The sequence below is a fragment of the Falco rusticolus genome, chromosome 1 (genome assembly GCF_015220075.1).
Source record: "Falco rusticolus isolate bFalRus1 chromosome 1, bFalRus1.pri, whole genome shotgun sequence".
NCBI lineage: Eukaryota > Metazoa > Chordata > Aves > Falconiformes > Falconidae > Falco > Falco rusticolus.
The window spans coordinates 107,673,303-107,696,539 of record NC_051187.1 but is presented as its reverse complement, the minus strand read 5'-3'; the positions used below and the strand labels follow the sequence as shown (position 1 = coordinate 107,696,539).

The 23,237-nt window shown below is 37.3% G+C and overlaps 1 protein-coding gene across 12 annotated transcripts in view; it reads right to left on the bottom strand.

Moving 5' to 3' along the window:
- Positions 1-23,237, bottom strand: part of KIAA1109 (KIAA1109 ortholog) — a 125,039-nt gene that overhangs the window by 59,683 nt on the left and 42,119 nt on the right. For all 12 annotated transcript variants that reach the window (XM_037394718.1, XM_037394726.1, XM_037394783.1 and 9 more), the window contains exons 20-39: positions 22,735-22,962; positions 22,022-22,159; positions 19,473-19,649; positions 16,959-17,087; positions 15,934-16,053; positions 13,531-13,808; positions 12,537-12,787; positions 11,803-12,061; positions 10,543-11,386; positions 9,611-9,681; positions 8,954-9,127; positions 8,522-8,642; positions 7,486-7,632; positions 6,978-7,105; positions 6,329-6,531; positions 4,230-4,427; positions 3,350-3,561; positions 2,865-3,016; positions 1,807-1,957; positions 526-678 (exon numbers count right to left, since the gene is read on the bottom strand). In XM_037394718.1, the coding sequence (XP_037250615.1) occupies positions 526-678; positions 1,807-1,957; positions 2,865-3,016; positions 3,350-3,561; positions 4,230-4,427; positions 6,329-6,531; positions 6,978-7,105; positions 7,486-7,632; positions 8,522-8,642; positions 8,954-9,127; positions 9,611-9,681; positions 10,543-11,386; positions 11,803-12,061; positions 12,537-12,787; positions 13,531-13,808; positions 15,934-16,053; positions 16,959-17,087; positions 19,473-19,649; positions 22,022-22,159; positions 22,735-22,962 (4,134 nt within the window). The remainder of the gene's footprint in view (positions 1-525; positions 679-1,806; positions 1,958-2,864; positions 3,017-3,349; positions 3,562-4,229; positions 4,428-6,328; positions 6,532-6,977; positions 7,106-7,485; positions 7,633-8,521; positions 8,643-8,953; positions 9,128-9,610; positions 9,682-10,542; positions 11,387-11,802; positions 12,062-12,536; positions 12,788-13,530; positions 13,809-15,933; positions 16,054-16,958; positions 17,088-19,472; positions 19,650-22,021; positions 22,160-22,734; positions 22,963-23,237) is intronic.

The following is a 23,237-nucleotide window of genomic DNA, read 5'->3' as shown; positions in this document are numbered from 1 at the left end:
AACGTTTCTACAATTCTAGCTCTTTTTTTAAAACTGCCTGCATTATCCAAGTATTTCTAAAAGACACGAAAACTAGTGCTGAGGAGAGAATTTTGAAGAAGTTAATCAGTGCATGCACCTGCCTTAATAATTGAGATTTATTCAATTTTAAAACTAGAGATGCAAACTTTTACTATTAATTACTCAACATAACTGCTGTTATCTTCAAGAAAAATGAAATCTGATACAAAGGCCATGAACAACTTTAAAGATATGCCTTTCTGCTTTATGATTTCTCATGTATTTACTAATGAAATAGCTTGATAAAAATTATGCATATACACAGGCCACAACAAAACCAGCAGATCTGAAAGAAAATGAAATGAGGTAAGCCATATCTACTTATCGATCTAAGGATATATACAAGTTTGGGTTACATTTTCTTGCTTGTTAACTTTACTTAAACTGTTAGGTAATTTAACACATTAGAATTGTACGTTTGAAACTAACACGCTGAGCTATTTCCATTTTCACACGGTAACTCACCATGGTGGCATCCTCAATAATGGAGTAATTTGCTTGATGAAGGTAATGGTGCAATATATTACACAGTAAACAAGAAGGATTTTCTTGCAAGAAGCGGGCTACTTTGGTAAGCCTGTTGTACTTGCTTCTCAGGGGAAAGTGCACACTTTTATTCTAGAATAAAATGTAACAATTTTTCACATATGAACATACTTGCAAACAGAATCCACGTATGAACTACAAGATTTCACCTATGGTACGGCAAGCTTCTAACCCCATTTTGAACTTCTGCAACCAAGACTTGTCACACAGATACCCACCGTATCTTAACTAGTGTATGTGAAAAATCATACCTGATGCTTATTTATTTATATTAAGTAATAAAACAGAAGGCTGGATTCAAATCGCAGACTTTGTAAAGTTACTTCTGGATTAATAGACATACACATAGATGAAATTTTCAAAGGAACTGTTTATTCCTAGTTAAAGAAAAAACAGGTACATTTCTAATTTGGTTCTATGCTAGAGAAAGAGTAGGAAAAGAAATAAGAAGGGAGTTAGCAATAAGAGACTGCTTGAAAGGATGATTTTTGAGTACAGAAGAAAACTAGCCTGACACTAAGCTCATCAATCTTAAGATGCAAGACAGCATCTCACCCAGAACGGGTATCACCTCAAAATCTTCCCACTAGATGGTGCCAACCAAACGACCAGCAGAAAACTGCCTACACACAAGAAAGTGCCTTAGCAAATCACAGTAACACCCAATGTGTTACAAAAGTTCTACCAATCCTAGTTTTCAATAAAAAAATTTGTCTGTTTTGTACTTCTTGCTAGAATGTTTCACCCTCGCAATGCTTGCCCCCCCTTCCTCTAACAATAAACACCATGATTCAATACACTGCAGGGGCACAGAAATTCTCATTTTCTCCTGAAAGACACCCTGAATATTTCATAATTCAACACACTTTCATATTTCATGAATTATATTAGACGCTACAGCCATGTTTCTCACTCCTCCCCTTCAAAAGGTAGAATCTCCAGTTATTCTACGTGGAGACACACTCCTGTAAGAAGCACAAGACTTCCTCACTAGTAAGAGCAAATTTTTTTTCCACTGAAATTTAGATTGTGTACAAAAACTACAAGTAGTGAGTTCTTGTGACCAATTCTGGATGTAAAAAATCATAAAAGGTGCTCTAAGTTTGTCAGTGAAAATATCCATAATCCCAAACAAATATATATTACATACGACACTGCTCTGTTCCAATATACCTACTGCTTTTATAAAAGGCCTCTTACCTCTAAAGCTTCTGTCATAATGCAACCCATAACAGCACAGATTCGCAGGGTTCCTTCCGTTTCCAGTTTATTTAATGATGATTTCACCTGATCGATGGGTACAAGCCAAGCACCAACGGCAGGTGTTGCCGTACTCAGCAGGTTCAGCTGCCTGTTGAGAAAAACAAAAAGAATTAGGTATTCATGTCCAGCAGCAGCGATTAGCAGGATTTTCTAATGCTATTATAAATTATGTTCAAATAGGTGGAATATGACAGAACAATGTTAGAAAGTAACAAATACAGACTTGCTGTCTAGAAAATAAGAACTGGTAAAAAGTACCTAAGGCAGGTTATGTTTTACTCACTCACACACTTGTAATTCCAACCACTCTTGCTACTGCTACTCCCTCCTTTTCCCATTTGTATTCCCTATTGAAATCACAGTTTTAAACTCCCATTACTGACTAAATCGCACATTAACTATTGCACATTACATCATGCAGGGCTTTTGCTGCAGCACCAAGACAAGAAACCACTAAGAGTATTTTCCAATTTATAGCTCCATACTGATCTTAAACTACTGACAGATGTGAATATTTGGCTTATTCTACAAAAACAACATGAAAAAATATCTTAGAAAAATTAATCTTGAACTTTATCCTGCAGTGGCAGTAAGATCATGGGCTAAGCATCTGGCTGAATACCGAAAGCACCGAGTGGTTCTCTTCTCTAGCATCTCTCCTACTCAAAAAAGATACCCTCTCCTACCTTTCTGCTTCATACATTTCAGTCTTACTGGAAGTTTTCTGTTGGCTTTTTGTGTTTGGGTTTTTTTTTTAATTCTTTCTTTTCTTTTTTTAATCATATCTAACTAAAAAGTGTAGCAACACTTCCATATAGATGACCACAATAAAAAACTGAAGCAAGAGTTACTGTGATATATGTAAAATCCAAACTTCTCATTTCCAGATTAAGTTTCAAGAATTATTGAAATTACCTTCAGAATCTACCAAATACAATTGCAATGTAACAAAGCGGAACTGTAACTTCTTTCTTTTAAATCAGGTAAAATTATACCTTGAAAATATATGGGCTGGAGAGCGCACATTGGTAGGGGCTGCAAAACTAAACCAGATTTCTTTGATTGTTAACTTCATGCTGCAAGAGTCAGGGGGAGGAGGCATCAAGGGTATATCTTTTTTTAGATCATCAGATTCAACCCCTTCATCCTTAAAAAAAGGAAACACATAGTCAAAAGTGAAATTGTTTTCCAAAGTGATTACACTTAAAGGCGGTAACATACCATACTGTGCACTGCTCATAAGAAATAGTTTCATATACATTTATGCAAAGAAAAAGAAACTAATGCTGTCCATCAACTCTCCCAAGACAATACCAAGGGACCTTGCAGAAAGCTTAAACTTTAGTGTAGTAGACAGTATGAATGCAATTAGCACAATGAGACATGTTAAATTTTCAATTTTATTATGAAGAATGTTAATCACTCTGGAAATGAACCCAAACAACCCAACACCAATCATTTCTGCATAGTATGTACACACCTGCTCATCCGAAACTGAATTTCCATTAATATCTGAAGAGGGGCTTATTCTGTCACAAGGAAGGTTATCATCAGACACATCAGTATTGTAACCACTGCCAGTTGGAGAATCAGAAGAGTTATTTGATGCAAGCAATCCACCCCTCTCTGTATCTCTTGATTTACCCATGACTCCAAACGTATTATACAATACTGCTCCAGATTGTCTTCCTCCTGTAAAAGCACACATACCAAGACTGTAAATGTTTGCTGTGTATAAATATCTAAGTTACATCCCACAGAAAAGATCCGCACTTCAGAGGAGAAATACATAGGATTTCGGTTAAATAAGATGCATTAGCATTTTACACAACAATTTTTCACTACAGTTTTTGTATAACAATTTAACAGCTAGTTGTTGAGCTTCTGATAGTTTGTTCCAAGTAGATGAAGAGTACTCAGATGAAGACTGTTTTGAAACGCTATTCCCTGGAAAGACTAATTTGGATGACAGAAAATACATATATGCTGGGTGGGTTTTTTTCTCAAGCTAGCTTTCCCCTCTCAAAGCAAAACTCTGGCCCTACATGCAGACACTTACTGTGGGTATGATTGCAAGGCCAGGATTTCAGTGAAAGTATCAATTTCTGCCTTCACTCTTCTTTCAGAAGCTACGGCAACCAGTTTATACAGAATTATTTTATATGCTGTTATAAATGGTATTGATTACTAGAAGTTCCTTTATTCTGTAATCTACTATGTGACATATTTACAACAGACATGTATTATTTAGTATCACCTATATTCAGCAATTTCCAATCAAATAATTGCTAGACTAGAAGACCTAACAATAGAATTGTTAGCAGTTTCATAAAATAATATAAAACCTATATAAGCTTTACCTTTTATAGTTAAATTTTCGATTCCACACTCAAACATTATCCAACCCCACTTCTCTTGACTAGGACCAATTCGAGTTACATCTGGAACAGCTTGTTGATCCGTTTCATCCACAAAAGCGAACTCATCCAACTCTTCCAAAGTAAAAAGAACTTTTGATTTCCCAAAAGGAATAGCTGTTATTGCACAAGTTCCAATATCTGTGAAAACAAACATAGTTACCACTTTTTTACAAAATTGAAAAAACCTTTACATCTTCGAATAGCTCTCTGAAGTTTACAGTGGTTTGGGAGCGTTGTCCCTTTAGTATTCCCCAGACAGGGTTGCGGGGTGGTGGAGGGGGGGTTGGGTGGAGAAAAAAAAAAGATAAAATTCAAGAATGAACAAGAAAAAAAGAATCATCAGGAAGGAGGAAAAACCTTGCTCCTGGTATGTTAACATGAGCTGGGTAATTTTTAAGTTCAAAAAAAACAAGGACCGAGCAACACAAAGTTAAAACTTTGAGACATTCCCAATCCTAACACATTCCTCTTTTTGTCTTTTTGTAGAGTCATGGTTCCAGAGACATGTGTTTTGAGCTGTCCAGAGACCAGCTCTTCAGATTTATGTCTGAAATTAATTCACCAAAATAACATTCCTAATAAGTACTTAAGGTTTAATAGCAATAAATGACAACGATACCAACAGTGCTCTTGGATAGTATGTTTTAGTAGAAACACTTTTAGTATTAGCTATAACGTACCTGAAGGCAATTTAGAAATAAAGTTCTAACTTTTAATTCAAAGACGGCTTCTTGGATGGAAGCATGTCTATATCTGTGTTGGGAGGATGTCAAACACTAAGTCTCACTGATTCCTAAAGAAAATATGGACCTAGGCAGTTTTCAATTCAGTATGATCTTTGCTGTCTAAGATCCAAGGATGGACTATGCCACCTTGATTTCTTTGATGTTAGGGTGTAGCTTAAACATAAATCCTTTCCTCTAGTAACATTTCTGAAGAAACATTTCAAATAATTTTAAACCTATTGCCTATCAGCTCACACACAGAGCTTCAAAAATATCTGAGGAAAAGAACTACACTGAGTTAATTCATATCCCTTTCAATCCTCACACTCTGTCCCCAACTTGTAACTTTTCTTGTTTAGAATTCAAAAATTACTTGGCCTTCTTAAATGTCTGCAGCATAACTAACACAGGACACTAATGTGAAGATTCTACCCATACCAAGTAAAAATGGAGTTTGCTACTTTAATGTTCTCTATATTGCTTTAGTTTCCTCCAATTTCATCATTTGCTCACCCCTCTTTGCATAGTGGTGGATTTTTTGGGGTTTTTGTTTATCGTGTCATTTTTAATCATACTTGCTTCACAGAGCACTTCCTCATGTCCTTAACATTCCTATTCTTCATGGGACAAAGCAAAACACAGCATTAACTGGTACAGGTTCCATCAAAACCAAAGCAGTTTTAACAAAAACCATGTCTACTCTTGGTCATCTTTTCCAGGCTAGCTTTTCCAGGATCAGGACTTACGGCAGCTGAATTTAATTCATAGCCTCTTGAAGAAATTTCCTTAACACAAACAAGAAGACCAACCATTGGGCAGATCTCATTTTCAGTTTCATAGTCACTATAGCTTAAAATCTATAGCATGTCATGCTGAAATTGCCAGTACAACAGGCACATTATACCTATCTTGAATTTCTTAGAAAGTAAATAAGCATAATTCACTCCCTGCATCAGGTGACAAAAAATGATAGCTGAAAAAGAGACCAGGTGGGAAGAAGGGAGCCCAGGTCTGAAATTTTACCAGTGCATGTTAATATTTACAACACAACCCATTTGCTACACAAACAGCTTAGAAGTTCATCTTGATAGTTTTCACTCTGCCTATATTTAAATCTAGCTCTTTAATAACCAAAAATAATTCAGAATAACCATCATTAACTTGTTTTTACGGTATCTGCAAAATCTCCAGGTTCAAGTGTCTTTTTATCTATGTTGTTTAAAAAAAACAGCAACCAAAGTACAAGATCAAGGTGAACTATAACCACTCACTTCTATGAAAACTGGCATTTCCACAATTTAAAAAAAGGCTTACCTGTTGTGTCAAGGCCTCTAAGTTGCCCATGAACACGATGGATGTTCAGTTTAGCAGCAATTTCTTTTCCTTTTTCTGCTCCAGCATTGGATCTCAGTGAGCCAGAAGACTGGGGCTGCATTTTACTGGTTTGGATGTAACGATCAAATGTGACAGAACTCCTCCCAGTTTCTGCATTGTTTGAAGTCTCCTCAACTATACCCCTTTGAATATAAAGGGAAAAAAACCCCCACAATTAAGCAAGTCTCAGGTAGACATACTTAATTTGATTAATTTTGTTTAAAATTTTGAAGTCACATTGGCACAGCAGTGTTAAAAAGAAGTCTTTGTTACAATAAAAGATACATACTTTGGTAGAAAAATACTGAAAAATGTAATTGTATCCTGCATGACATAAAAGCAAGAAAGAGTTAAAACTAAAGTTCAAGAATTATTCCAGAAGAGTTCATTCACTTATTAAAAAAAACTGCAATTCTAATCAGATATTAGATGCTAACTTCTCAAACACAGAAGACACATTTTATTGCATAACTTGGTCAAGACAACTTTTTCAAATACTCTTCAGAACTGCAGAAAACTGGCATCACTGTAAGTCTCTTGACTAACTTCACAATAAACAGCCACGAATAGCGATATGTATTATTCTTACCTATTCATACGAACTTGTGTAGCAATTCTATCGAAACACAAAGCTACTAATGAAACATGAGTCACGGTTTTGCCAGAAGAAACCCCTGGGGATTCATCAACAGATGCTTGTAGTAAACACAGGTTCACCTATACATAAAATTCGCCCAAAGAGTAAAGAAATTTAGAAAAACATGTTGCATTAAGTATACATCACTGATTTCTGATATAGTCTTGTCTTATACTTCTCAGTAAAATGAAAAAAGAAAAGATAAAACTGTCACGCATGGAAGACATAAAAAAATAATTTAAAGACATGGCAGTCAGTTAACCCCTATAGTGGTTGTTATTTAACTTGCACACGTGCCATAATAAAATTGAGCAGCTCCACAACACTGTCCTGTTCAAAACATTACTTCTCTGGCACAAATACATAGCCTCAGCTTAAGCTTTTAGGGGACTAACAGGGATGCAAAGTAAGGGTAATTTGTAAGGCACATGTCTAGTAACAAGCCAAACAAAGTTGTTACCTTTGGTACAGTAACGTTGGCCTGAAGACCTTTAATTGTCACGTTATCTTGCTTAAGCGAGAGATTGGTCTGTGGTGGTCCCTGGTTTGTTGTTCCTGTAGTGGTAGTGTCTATTTTTGTTCCTCTAATATCCTGTTTCGAAGATAACTTGGAGGGGGGGGAAAAATAGTTTATTCTCACAGACTCAGAGCCACTAAGCTAAAGAGTAACAGAATAGTTTATTAGCACTGAAGCAGCAGGAGAGTCTGACTTAATTTAAAGCACCGTACCATGATTTCTAGAACGAGGACTGTAGCACTTACTGATAAGGTAGGTCTAGATCCATAAGTGTAGCAGTGTCACTCTGCAAGAAACTTCCTAATGACCACATTTCAGCTGAAAGTTTGAGTTCTACATATATAACTTACATAGAACAACTTATTATGAAGTAAATAGCTTCCATTACACTGTGAAGTCTAGGAAATCATAAAATACAGATATGGTCATTAACTTGGAAAGAAAGAACTAATTATGTAGAACTACCATACAATTCTTGTCAAGGTAAATCAATTCTTTTAAGGTATCAGATGAACTGCAAAAAAAACACCAAACCCAAACATGTACTTTCACAGGTCTAGTCTGAACTTTCTTCTACGTCACAGAGACTATCTCCCTAACTACTGTAAAATAGTAAACAATGTATTGTTCTTATGAATATAATACATTCTGTTCTTAGAGATTACTATAATTGATATTCTTATGTATGATCTCATGCAAATTACTGTAGCTGCTGACTAGACTTTCCAAAACAGAAAAACTTCACTTCAGTCATGTAAGAGATTTCTGGTCACTGAAACATTTCAGCTGTAAATGTAACATGTAACAGCTGATTGTAAAAATGCATCTACATTAGGCACAAATTAAAAAACAAATATGTATTCCTTATAGCATGTAGGTCCTATATCTCAAAACACTTCAGTTAAAATGTTTTCTATGTAAAATATAGAAAACTATATTCTTTCAAATCTTTGCACGTTTTTCTTGTTCCCTTTCTTACGTTTTCTGAGAAGCTTGTTTTGCTGTTCTGTACAGCATCTCGAAGAACTTTGCAGTGCAGATCATCAACGATTGCAGCTGGGTGTCGAGAACTAGCACAATGCACCATTGCTTCTATATACCTGCGAGAGCAAACAAGCCCACAACAGACCATTTAAACTGCCAGTTTCACATGACACCATAAATAATGTTTAATTAACACTACAGAGAAAAAAATTAAGCGCTGACAGATATAAAGGCCAGGTCAGCGTAACATTCTTCCAGCTTCTCCATGGGAAATGCGGAATTACATTCACTGGGTACAAAACCCTACTGTTCCATCAATCATATTCAATCCTTCTACCTAAACCTTTGCTGAACAAAACAGCTTTGATTTTAGACAATTTTTAGCATAATCAATTAACACTGCAGTAGTAAGTGTAAAAATAATTACCTGTCCAGTGCCTCTGCTACAAGTGGAGTCAGAACTACATCTACAGTCCCTTTTACTTCCACTATCGCCGTTGTCCGTGTCTGGAAGACAGGATGATCCAAAGTCCATTCTTCTGTTATTGTTTCATCATCTGTATTTTCTGCAGACTTCTTTTCCAAAGGAGTATAAGGTGTACTAAACAAGTTAAACACATATGAATAATCCAGGTTTGTAAAAGAAATACAGAAGTGTCCTGGTATCATTTTAATTCTTAATAAATTACATATAATGGCACGTTTCCTCTACTGCATAGGAAGCACGCAAAGAGAATCCCAGGGCAAGGCCCAGCCCTTCCCTAGATTCAAGTTCAGCTTTTGGCAATGCAATGGACACTTGCTATAAGCACCTTCCAAATTAATTTAAATTAAGTTGCAATTCGTAATCTTGAAAAAGTACGAGTAAAATCATTTAATGCTTTCACGGTGTACTTTCTTTTTGATGAAAACCAAACATTTTAGAAGAGAGTATTCTATTATATAATAGGTCTGTACTGAAAGCTACAGCTACAAATCAAATTTTAGAAGTGCTAGAAAGAGGCAAAATATTTAACAGGAGTATCAGGAAAATCCTGTTCTCTAAAAAAAATATGCTAATAACGTTATGCAGTATTCCACTTACTTAGATGTTGATCCTGTAAGCTGCATGCCTCTGTCCAGTAATGAATTAGCTGTGAGACCCTGTTTAACAATCTAAGATAAAATGCACAGAAATTTATTACATTCGTTACATTCCTTCTATGTATGAAAAAAAATACCCAAGGAATCTTCAAATAAAGATTCTCCTTATAGTTTTTTTCTTAAAAGAATCTCTCATACGCAGATTCTCCTATCTAGTATATAAAAACTCACAGGTTTATTTTTTTAAACTACTTGAGAGATGAGATTGCAAAGTTTTTACACAAACAGTGCTTAAAAAAAACCCCAAACTTCAAATACTAATGTACAAAAGGCTTGCACAAACACAAAGCTTTTGCTGCAAAGTACTAACAAATTAAATTCCAGAGCTTAGACACCTATTTTCTATTAAGAAATTTCCATGATTTTTCATGTATTTCATTTCAGCGCCTTAAGCATGTATGCTCATATCACATACATCATGAGGCAGAAAAAAAGCCCAAACATCTACAAAAATCATTTGCTAAATCCCAGTTTCAATTTTACTTTGAAATAAAGCATTTACAGCCTAGATTATACTTTATCAGCATAAAAGGTACTACTCCTGAAGTTCCATGTAACATATATTTTAAAGAAAACTCGTATAAATATCCTTCAGCTGCATATCATTTAATAGGCAGCATTTTTAAGTACAATTATGACCATTTGGAACACACACCTTATCCACAGAATTCTAACTCCATCTTTTCTTTTCCACAACCTCTCAGACACACAGCCCATGATCTCAAGTCAGAAATCCAAGCTATTCCTTAACTAAAAGCAAGTGAAGTTTCACGTTTCTCACAGCTTTATTTACACAACAGGTGTACTAAGAATTTTTAACTTCCTTTAAATTCTTTTTCCTTTCTCTACTCCTTCTTCCTCCATCTTCCGTACCTTAAAAGTTGGGACAGAAAGTTGCTCAAATGATGACGAACTTTCTTCGCTTGTTGGCGTGTCAAGGTCTAAAGGGCGATGTAATGAGGATTTTGAAGTTCTTTTGTTAGTTGGATGCTTTACTGACCAGTTAATCACCTGGAACTGTGTAAGGTAATTTTGGTAACATGCCATTACAGGCTGTTGGGAAGTTATTTGCTCACGTTCCACAGTCTTCTCAGATTCCATAATATACATGTTCTCAACATGCTCATCATCTCCTCCCAGAGCCGAAACAAATGAAGCCTGTGAGGGATGAGTCTTAATTGGCAATGTTTTAACATCTTGATTAATTTCTCCATGCATTGTGCTTGTTAAGGGCCCTTCCACACTGTGATAAATAGACCCTCTACTATATTCAATTTTCTGAGCTTGCTTTTTTCTCTTCTTCCTCCCCGGATATGTTCCTGGACCTTCATCACTACTTACTGGCTCAAACTCTTCTGCTGCAGAAAAATAAGCTTCACTATCAGCCATGGACATACTGGAATCCATGGAGCGATACTGGTGAAATGAGTTTGAATCTGCAGATGGAGTATATGGAAAAGAACCAAAGCTCCTCCTCTGCTTAGGGGAGTCCAAGACATTCTCATCACTGCGAGACACATCGCTGCTGAACTGCACACCGACTGGAACAGGCTGTTTGTCTCCATAGAAAGCTGCTGTGAGGCTCTTGGTGCTCCCAAGCCGGGTAGAGCACACGGACGCCTGTCGTTTCAGTGGAGACCTCAGGGGAGACTGACCAACAGGCCGTTCCTGGTTCCCAGGGGATGCAGGGCTGCCCTCTGCACCCTCAGCTGCAACGCTGGAAACAAAAATTAAAGGTTCATTAGCTTATTTTATTATTAATGCTCCTCTTTTTACATTACAGAAGTTGTCAAATGCTTCAGCAGTTCTGTGACTTTCTATTAGCATAGCAGTTATTTTCATAATGCTGATTACATACTAAATCCTGCCACTTGTTAGTCCACTTGCCTACATACAGAGGATGTAAACCCAAACATTGATGGCAAGGGCTTTGTCTTACATGCTGGATCTTCTACCCAGATCTAGTGATCAACCGCTATCAGGGATCCAAATACGCATTCAAACTAGGAAATGCATTTCAGCAGTACCATTAGGAAAGAACCGACACTTCATAAATTGCTAAAAATAGGGTTTTTTCTGTCACAGCATGTTCAAGAATCGCATTACACTTTTACTTGGACAGGAAGTACTAACCTTCCATGACCATCTTCCCTTTTTGCTCCAGACAGGAACTCCTTCTGTCCCAAGTGGTCCTCAGTAGCTGACGACGGGCTGTCCTTCTCACCTGCGAGCAAGGGGAGCGCAGCGCTAGAACTACTCGTTTCCTCTGAAGACGATGAGGAGCTATGGGAACGTAATGGCACTTGTAGGCTTAGGTGTTGTGCTTTTCTTTCTATTTCTATACCCATAGACCTGCAATCCCAATCTTTTCGTTTTACACCATTTGCTTTACCTAGGGTCAGAAAGAGAAAAGAAAAATCAATCATCTGATAATACAACTGCAATTGTCTCTTCCCTGCCCACTGAAACAGAAATCCTCATTAAATGAAAGCCCTAGTTTTGAAACGCATACATATACTAGCATGAAGTACTAACAAAAAATTAATAACAACGTAGCAGCAAAACATCAGATTATCTTGGTAGGCTGCTTTCTATATAATCAGAAGAGATGCAAATCAAAAACCTTCTTTTTACTGAGAAAGGAGCTGCACCTTAATATAAAAATTTAGCACATGAAAGCTTGCTTGCTACTTTCAAGCTACTGTCTGCTCTTAGAAGGGCCCATGCCACTACAAGACCACTTGAACAAGAACGCAACAAGTAGTACTCATTAATCATAATCAGAAAGACTACAAATATTAACGTGCAGTAAAGAAACTGTACTTTTGGGCAAAATAGAGTAAAATTACAGCACAATGCATTCTCACCATCCAAAATTTTAGGAATCTCCTTGGTAATTATCCATTCTCCTGGCTGCAGTAAAGACTGCCCATAAAACATATCAGATTCTGCACTTGTACTTGAGAAAGCAGAGCTGCTTGAAGGTGTCAGTTCCTCAAGTTTGAAAAAATCTAGTCCTGTTAACGTGCCACCAAAGAATCGACAACCACCAAGACAGCCACATTTGTTCTTGCTTCTTTTATTCCTCAAATTGTCATCAGGCCACAAAAACCACAACCTATACAAAGGCAGAAAACCAGAAAACAAAACAAAACCACGATCACATCAGCCTTGGTACATTTAAATTCAGTGAAAACAAGATTAAAAGATACCCGTCTTACATGTAAGCTCCTATTTCACCTGGCATGAAGGGAGTAAGTAAGATTTGTATCTGAAACACAGACGTCAAACATAAAATGAAGGATTAGCCCCAGAATGGAGCAAGTCACAAACGTATATGCAGTGCTCAGGCAACAAGGCTCAGGCACAGATTATGTCCACTTGCCACGACACAGGCTAACAGTAACACCTTCTCTCTGCATGGAGGCAAGCACTGCTGAAACTCTCCTCACTGGTGTGTGTTGCTTATGGCAGAGGCAACTGCTCTTTGGGGACGCACACAAATCACAGTTACACCAGGCCTGCTCATCAGCTGACTCAGAACTCTTTTGAGTCTGTTTTCAGTCCAGTCTGAGAAGAAAGGACAAATTCAATTCCCTTCTCTCCCTGATCTTCATTTTGGGGGATAAGGGAAGGCAGACAGAACCAAAATCATACAGTTTTATATAGGCCAAGCACATTCAAGTCACCAACCCCACAGCTAAGCATTCAACATACTTTAAGAAAACTACAAGAAATTATATAAGCTATGTAAGCAAAAAACTTCTCCAAAGAAAAAAACAAAGTTCCACCTTCAGAGGAGTGTATTAACTTATACCCCCTCCCAAATTCAAATGCATCTCCTTCAATCGTAACTCTCACCTCTTAGTTCGGTTATCATGAGTTTCTAAGAAATGTCTCTGCACTTCATGTTTAGAAGGATGATCTGCAGCTAAAGCAATGTCAGCAGTGATGAGCCCCAAGTTGACAGAGCCAGCTTCTAGCCAGTATGCCCTCCTTAGTATCGGCTGAAGACCAGTTCTGCAGTTGTTCACCTGCTCAACGTATTGTCTCAGTTGAAAGTCTTGAATAGCAGCACTTACACCTTCTCCAACAGACTGGTTGTGGAGGTTGCAGTTTGCAATACGTATAGCACCCATCTGCAAACACGATTTAAAACATCAACTCTGATTAATCATGAGTGAAACAAAGAAAGGGTAGCCTTAAACCAGTTAACACACCACCTACTACATCCCAGCAAGATCTCAGTACAATATTCTCTCCAAAAAAAAGACAGAGGACCAGTTTTATATGCAAGCATGCACATAAACACAAAAGGCAGCAAGCTCAGAAATTAGTTTCAGCCAGTTTTTCAACAACATAAATTAAATCTCTACTTGGGAGTCTACATTTGTAAAGGGATCAAAAAATTGGAGATGTTGTAACGAACCTTTAAAAAAAATAAATCATTACTAAATTCTTTACCTAAACTCAAAAAAATCTGAAACTTTCAAAATCGGATATATGATTTGATAGGATACATGTAATTCTATGTCCTTAGACTAAAACATTGATTATACACTTGGAATACAAAACTGTATTAATAAATACCTCAGTAAGACAACCATGTTAAACACTGCAAAACTCAAGAAATTCCAGATCCTAAACCTTAACTGACATCCACATTAATTACATTATAGCAACATTTATATGATCACACTATTTCTTGCCTTGGTGTAACTCCAATGTGAAGTACTTTTGGCAAGCCAAACAGGAGGCTGCCCCTCTCCTATGAAAAGCACGGTACCTGCAGGAGCCAACCCTCTCCAAAGGCGAACCAGAAGTTCTTGCTTTACCCCCCGTCTTAGCTGTGGAAACCGGTCACTGTACAACTAACCCACCTGCCCATACCGTAGGGATCCTCCCTGACACTGGCATACACTAATAAAAGATGACATAGCCCTGCCACAGATGCTTAGTCTTCAGATGTCAAACAATCTGAAAACATCGGACCATGTTTCCTGCACAGCTTGGGTCCTCTCCAAAAAGTCCCCATGAAGTACCTGAAACTTCAGATCGAGTCTTGAAACTTTTCATAGCGAGGAGGCGGCAAGCTGAAAAAGAACTCAGCCATGGAAGAGCTACCCACAGCGTTAATATTAAATTATTACTTCTCATCTCTGTCAAGGACTATAAAGGAGCACTGGAAACCTTTTTTTTTGGGGTTGTTTTGTTTTTTTAAATTCAAATGAAACACATTCAGGATATAATTTACTAGAGTGGTTCAGGTTATTAAGCTGCCTTTGAAAATACTGCCATTCATATTTATGCCTGCAAACACAGTTAATATTTGTGATGGTGCTTTTTAATATTGGACTCAAAAGGAATTGGAGACTCAAGCATATTTATTTTTTTTTTTATTGCCACAAGGTAGCAAGCCATTCAAATGACAAAGATACCATGCCATTAAAAGTGTCTAAAATAATTACCACCTTCCTTCCATTAGATCCTTGCTCATAATGTGAAGCTGCCCCCAAAGCCTTATATGTTAAGTCTACCTTTTAAAACCAAATTTATTATTGGACAGCATAACTACTAGTTACTTATACCAGCACAGCACTTTTCTCCTTTTCTGTTGTTGCCATAACTCGAGAGTCTCTTAAATTACATTTTGCTACATTGAGTAAATTATTCCAGTTTTCTCCTGTATGACAGGATAATGAGGAGAATATCAGCTCTTCTCTGCCCATCCTTTTCTGAACACTGGATACACCATGCAGTATTTCAGATTCAGTCAGTGACACTAACACTCTTCTCATCTCCACCAAAGATATATATTAATTCAAACAGCTGTACCACATAAAACAATCATGAGTTATCAAGCACTGACTTGTATGCAATCCATAACAATCATTTCAAGTGGCTGAGTTACTAACTCACAGCACAAGTTCTTATTAGCTGTCACATATAGGCACCAAGATTTATATTGCCCAGACTTTTCTTAAATTTTTTACACCAGTCCTGCAGCTTTCACTCTTATTTTGGCAGGCATCCACTCCTCCTTACCATCTTCCAAGATCATTAATGGAATTACCAGGCAGAAGCTAAAGTAACCTACTCCCGGCCCGGTCCAAGCCAACCATTTATCACTTGAAGTTTCAGAAATTCTGCTTAGTCCATTGCATGTAAGCAAATAATAAATTCAGGTAGCTATTCTATCAAAAAATACAAAGAACTCTATTGACAAATAAGTATTTTAATCGCTGTTAAAAGAAATATTTTTACCTTTATATTCGTGGCACAGCCATGTTCTACCACATACAGGTCTGCTCCATCCATAGCTAAGCGTGTCATAGTGTACTTTAAGTCATCAGATGTTGGGCATGGCCCCGGAACACAGTTCATCTGAAGAAAGAAAAAAAGAAAAAAAGTTTTAAACCTACATTAGGAGTTTTACTTCAATTTGTGCTTATCCTTTTATTTATGTTCTGTTTAACTGAGCCCTAAAACTAGAGCAATAAAAAGGTCACTTATTCTACACTACCAACATAAGTATGAGATGGGGTGTTTCTGTGCTGAGGTTCATTTTCATTAGTGCATGTTTAATTCTTCTGTCCAGCCACATCACAGGACCCAGCTGGCTCTCCTGGCTTCCACCAGCAAAAGGCAAATCAAATCTCCTAATAGAGAACATCACAAAAACTGGAACAAAACAAGAAGGATGTGGAGAGATGAAATCCAGGATCCATACTTAACATAGGGCAACCCTCTCTTGGTCTTGAAGTGATCATGCACGGGGATTCCAGGAGATAAGCACCAAAAGCAGAATCCACAATGACATGATAGTTTAGTAAAAGTCCCATTTTTTTAAATAAAGGGCACAGAAGCTATAAGCTGTCTGCTCGCACCAAAGCGCTGCTTCATTAACAGAGGATACGGGATGAAAAAGTACCATGGCCATGTGCCAGGAGCACAAGGGGAAGCACGACTTTTGTCTCTGAAAGGACACTGGAGTATGCCCTTTGGCTCTTAATTGCCACCATGGAGGTAAGAAACTAGACCTGACTTCTGTGGATACTGTTTCCCAAAATAATTCACAGAGCACAAAACCACTCTGCATATCCACAGGAAAATCCAGAGAGAATCGCTTTTATTTCTAAAACATAATTAGCTATAATGTATCAAAGGGAACATCCAATCTGACTATATAACCATATACTCCATGTCTTGATAACTTTAAGGCTGGATTTCTACACTGTTCAAAGAACTTGGGCAAATACAGCAAGCAATTCAGGTGGATGAAAGGTTACCTTAGAGTCACAAAACCGACGATCAATTCCATGCTGGCATATTATTACAGATTTTGGCCTTTCCAGTTCAAACTCCCGGCACACCACATGGAATACAAAGCTCTGCCCCCATTCCAGAAGACATGCAAGCTGTGAGCAAGTAACAACACGGTGTCTAACAGTAAGTACACAAAATTAACTTTCAGCATTCGACAGAGAAATAAAAGAACATCACGAAAGGCTGGGAGGTGAGCAAGAATAAAAAAAAAACCCAAAAGTAACATCCTGGCTGCATTACCTTGCTTACACAGAGTCTATTTCCTGTTGCTTAAGTTTGATTTTTATTTTTGTATGCATCACAACATGCAAGTCTCTGCAGTAATTCATGGAAAGCACTGTGACATTAAACGATTTCCTAAATTATTTCTTAATATAAGGAAACAGCTTTTAATATTACAGTCAACTGAGAACTTAATTTTAAAGACAGAGATCCCCTTATTTTACCTCAAAAAATACCTCAAAATATTCTATCACCATTCAGAATTTAAACGTCAGACCTCCTTATAGATAAGTAACAAAGTTACATTTAGAAAGCGTAGGAGAAAGTTGGCTAAACAGAACACTGATGAATCTCACTAGACCTGGCAATTAGCCTGCTGTTGGTTTAAGTCTTTTATATAATTAGCTCATTCATAAAGGAAATGATTCATGACTGCCTGTCTCTATTATGAGAGGGAAATGGGTTTTCTTTGGTTAGCCAAAGGAAAGGGCACTTAAAATCAGCAGTAATTTAAATGGAATTTAATAGTTATGACTGTTCCACACAAAATCTCTCCTCCTCCCTTTAGCGTTGTCCCTTCACAAATTCTTGCAATACATCACACTACTGGAGGGGAAAAAAAAAAGTCAATGAACCTGAAACAGCAAATTCAAGTTCTGCTCCATAACAGTGCTGACAACAAAAAATAAAAGAAAATAGAAATCCTGTATGAAGAATACAATTGGGAATGGCTTCGTAGGGGAAGAAAATCCTTAAGTTGCATCAAGCATTTAGAATGTTCTCTAACCTTAGAGTACTTTGAATCAATTAGTAGGTTTAATTTTGAAGCATAGAGCAGTAGAGCAAATACTACAGCTTATTTAAATCAGTGGCAGCATTCTGGGAAATAGCACCACAAAAGTCTGCATATGTAACATGAAATGTATCTGGAACCTATTCTTTAGATTTAATGTAGTTGCTTCTATGCCTTATTTTGATTTTATTTATTGCAGAAGTCTCCTAATGAAACACACATTTAATCCTAGAAAATAATGCCAATTTTTAGAGGAGTAAGAGGATGTAGAACTGTTTTTTTTTTAAATAAATAAACTAAACCGTAACTACTACATCGAATTTATGTACTTTTTTCACATCTCCGAATACACTCACAAAGCAACCTTTTTTAAAGGTCTGGCAGCCCACATCAGAAATAAGTGATCTGCCTATAGTATACTTGGAGCTGTTATTATATCTAGGAGAATAAAAGTAACATAAATGGCAAAACTACAAGGAGTTAGTGCTAAGACTGACCTAAGAAAATCCAGTACTGTGAAAGCAAACTATGTTCCAGTCGGACCAAGCATCACAATTTATGCAGTGAGCAGGATCACTGAGCTACTGGCTACTCCCCTGCTGAGGCCTGCCCATACTACAGTCCACCAAATTCTCTCATCTGCCTCCTGCTTTAAAACATGGCTTTGTCCATGGCTTTCTATGGAAAGCCAGAACTTTATTCGCAAGCTAAATTCTTGCCAGATCCTCAACTTGATATCCTTACTGCTGGCAGCATACCGTGCCCACATATCTCCAAGTACTTAACCTCGGAGGGATATCAAATTGCCTTTCAGACTGCAATCACTACTGAATACTTCTTTTGTCTTCCCAGAAAGTTAACCAGCAGGGGTAATGAACCTGCACCTCCAGAAGTCAGAATCACAAACCAAAAGTAACCTCAGAGACAGCTAAGTCATCGCATACTTGAACCTTCTGAACAGATTTTCCTTTCTCCTCTTCAACACATTACCTAGTTCATAGCTGAAGCATCCCCAAACACCTGCTCTTTTTACAGAAGTACCATTTACTCTGTGATTAAACCACTTTAAGTTCATGTAGATACCGTGGATGCCCATCCAGTCGGTATCAGAGTACATTAACATACACAGATGTAACATACATGTGTTTACATGTAGTGACAACAGTACTCACTACTGATCTGTAGTGCTCTGCTACCATCACCCTTTCAAAATGCTCATATAACACTAGACAGACACCCTGTTACACCTAAGATTTAAAATTAGTATCAGATTCAGCTCATTTGACATCTCCTACCCATTTATAGAAATGGTTAGATTCTCAAACTAAAAATTAAGTTTACTTCAGGCACAGATGCATCCAAATTCAGCTGAGATCACGTACTTTCCAAAAATCCATGCTACGCTGGTTTTACAAGAAAGAAGAAAGGTAATACTTCAAAGCAAATAGTTTGCAGATGGTACCTGTGGTGCTGTAACTTTGGCTGTAAGACTTCCAGCCTGTACATCTATCAACCACGCATACTCTAAAGTATCACTTCCCAGAGGCAGACCTTCTGCTGAAAACATTGCGTGAGCACGCAGCTGCAGACCCGACAGGCTGATGTGACCCTCTCGAAGAACTTCATCCACCGCAGGTCGCTGTTAAGGACAAGTAAGTTAAAGCTAATATTTGCAAAGAATACATCAATAGGAAGTGCAAAAACTGTGTAGCCAGAGATGCTTTGTTATGCATTCATCTGCACCTCTTAAATGCTATTGACTTCTGTACAGCTAGACAGTTCCAAGACCTCTCAGCATAACCCATGTGACAACCTACATGCAAATCTAATAGGAGGAGAGGCAAGTTTATCTAACTCGTTTGTTTTCATTTCTAGCAACCATTGTCAACAGCCTTCCCTTGGTGAAATGCCACACAGCAGCATCCAGACACCATCTGTTAAATATTACTGCAATAAAATACAAAGAATAGAAGAGCATGTTTAACAATGGAAGTGATCAAGAGGTTAAAAAACACAACTTATGAAGGTTTGCTGCTACCAGAAAGCTGCCACATTATTAAAAATTTAAAAAAAAAAAGAACCCAAACAACAAACAGAGGCTGTCTTTGAAGTTGCACTTTTCACTAAAGTATTTTTTGGCTACCTAAAGCAAAGCTACTTGTTTGCAGATTGAAAAGTATTACATCTGAATTTTCCTAAGGAATGTTACTCCACCAGCCAGAGAAAAATGGAGAAAGCAAAACCAGCACAAGCACACACTAGCAGCTTGTGACCGCATGGAGGCAAGCAGTGGATTAGCCAGTAAATCAACAGCAAATCTTCTCTTCCATTCAACTCGTTATTTTGCCTGGTTTGTTTTCCACTGCCAGCAAACCCTTTGGAGTTGCTTAATGAAGAACACACACCTACTCTTTTGATATCAACGGTGACCTATGTCTCGATTCAGAGGCTATTTCAAAATGATACGAACAGGACATACAGTACTTGCCCAGCTAGGCTCAGGGACAATTCCTGTTCTGTATACATTAGCACCATGAACTTCTCACTTTAAGGTTGAGCTAGGAAGTACTAAACAGCAGTTTCGAGATACATAATATGAATAAAGGGTCTTAAACAGCTATTTAAATACTTGGATTCCTCATAGGATAAACAAAACAAACAAACCAACCAACCTACCACAAAAAGTAACACACAAAAACCTCCTAGCAGATTTAGATAACATAACTTGAAATTCATAGGATGCAATTTTTCATTACATATAAGTTGTATGTTCAAAGTGTAATTCTCATCAGCTTCAACTGCACCTTCTGACAGCTTCATTCAATTGAAAAACAATCCAGATACTTAGCTCCTGACAAAGGCTATGAGGAAAATGGAATTTTGTCTTCCACCATGCTGTGAGTACATCCTATTTCTGCAGCTCTCTCAAAAGACAGCTCTATTAATCCCACGTACATTATGTATCTGCAATTCCTGCAACTTCACACCATCACTTTCTTCAGATTGCTATGAAAGACAATTGCAGTGTTGCAACCAAAACCCAAGACATTCAGATTCTACATTCTCATCAGGGATTTCTTCTTCACTAATCAGAGCTCAACAGAATAACATCTCAAAAATACGAGGAGTAACCTAGAACCTCTCAAGATGTCATTTAACTTTTTGCCATCAAGGAAGTTCATTATTTCTTCCAATTCCTTTATCTATTTGTCAGGCCACAGTCAGTGTTTACACTTAAGGTACTTTTTAGCTTGTGGCACACTGGATCCAAATTTGGAAAGACTAAACAAGCATCAACCAACTCCTTTCATTAGCTTACTGACATGAGAGTTAAAAAATAAAAAATAGGGTGACATCTTCATTTGTACACAGTATTCCAGTTTTCAAACACTTGAATGTGCATAAGATGAAAAATAATTTCAGTAATATTTCATGCAGGCTATTGGCAGCAATGTATTTCAGGACACAGGGATTGAAAACAATATAATCTGTAAGGCACACTCCTATACCATAGTGCTTTTAATGCAACTAACATGTGCATAAACAAAATACAGACTCCAACTATTCACTAACCTCACTGAATCAAGTCAACTTGTTGTGTTAACAAATGCCAGTTTTAAAATCCTCACCGAGCTAAATTCATCCACATCGGCAATTTTTACAAGTTTACTAAAATCAAAGTAGTATACAGCCAGCTGACAAGCCACAAAAAACACTTAATTTAATCTCATTAAGTACTTTCTGAAACACGGCTAATGACTCCCCCACCACAGGAAGACTGTATGTCCTAAATAGTATTCGGACTGTAAGATACAGATCCAACTCTGTGATGTAGTCTAATAAAAGCCATAGAGCATGTGTGAAAGCTGCAGTCGTTCTATTTACTAACACATATATTGTTTCAAAACTATATGCTTAAAAAAGTGAAATATCCAGCCACTGCACAAAATTTACATGTGTCAGTATTTACAGTATCTTTTAAAACCAAACACATAAAAAATAGTTTACTACCTGATAGTTGTCATTCAGAAACAAATTCACTGGAGACAGAACAAGCTGAAGCATTGTTTCCCTAAATCCTTTCTTCATCTCAAAACACAACCTTTCCAGGAAAGCTGTAGGGCACTCGGGACCATCTGGACTGCAATGCTAAAATAAAAATTCAACACATCTGTTTCAGAAACTAAAAATACACAGCATGGTTGATATTGTAAGATTAGAAGCAAACCTGTGAGTAGGAAGTACGCTAATTTACCTCCACGTAGATGCTCAACAAGAAGCCTGTGCAGCTTCAAAAACCTTTCAGCTGTTACACAAACAGCAATTCAAACCCATTTGGGTGAACCCAATTTTTTATTTGGAATCTTACTTGAATTTCTGGAAATCCCTCAGAACGCAGCTATACAGAGCAGAATGCACCACTAGAAGACAGTTTTGCTAATCAGCAGAGAGGTCGTAATGTTCAATCAAAAATGTTATCACACAAATCAAGTTCTTTGAGTAGAAATCGTACAAAAAGTTATCCAGTTCTGCCTCCCAGATAAGCAAAATAAATCATATCTCAACTTGTCTTAGATAGCCACAGTTTTAGTAGAGAGTATACATACATTTTGGTTCAGTACCACCCTAACTTAATGTTCCAGGGAGTTAAATTTAACTCCAGATTATGAAACTAGGAAAAAAAAATTATGAAGGAAAGTATTTTAAGATTCTAATGTACTTACCACGGGTAATCGCCCATGCACTTTGTACAAATTAACAAGCACAGTGATATCCCACGGGCGTAAGGTAAGAGGGTGAACCGGCTTGACTGAACTTTCATTTTCCTTTTTGTCATTTTCCACCCCAACAGCTGTCCACCCAGAGCTTGAAGATGTTGACAGTGACAAAACAGGGCTTGAAATAACTTCTTCAAAATCAGTGTACATGTCATCTTCTCCGAAATAATTCTCCTAGGTAAAAGAATTGTCATGAACATATGGAAAACAATTTAAGAATATACAGATAACATAACAAAACACAAACCCAATCTTCTTCTGCAGTTAGTCCTCCCTAAAATAAGCAGTATAGCTACAAGCTATAGCTGAAGAAACTCATATGCTTTTATTTTATGAAAAATGGTACCTTAGGTGAGAAAACTTAGGCCATGTGCTTTGCAGGAAAAGAGGGGGCACTCTGTAGTTCTCAAAGTACAGGTATCCTAGATGCATGCAATAAAAATAACTAT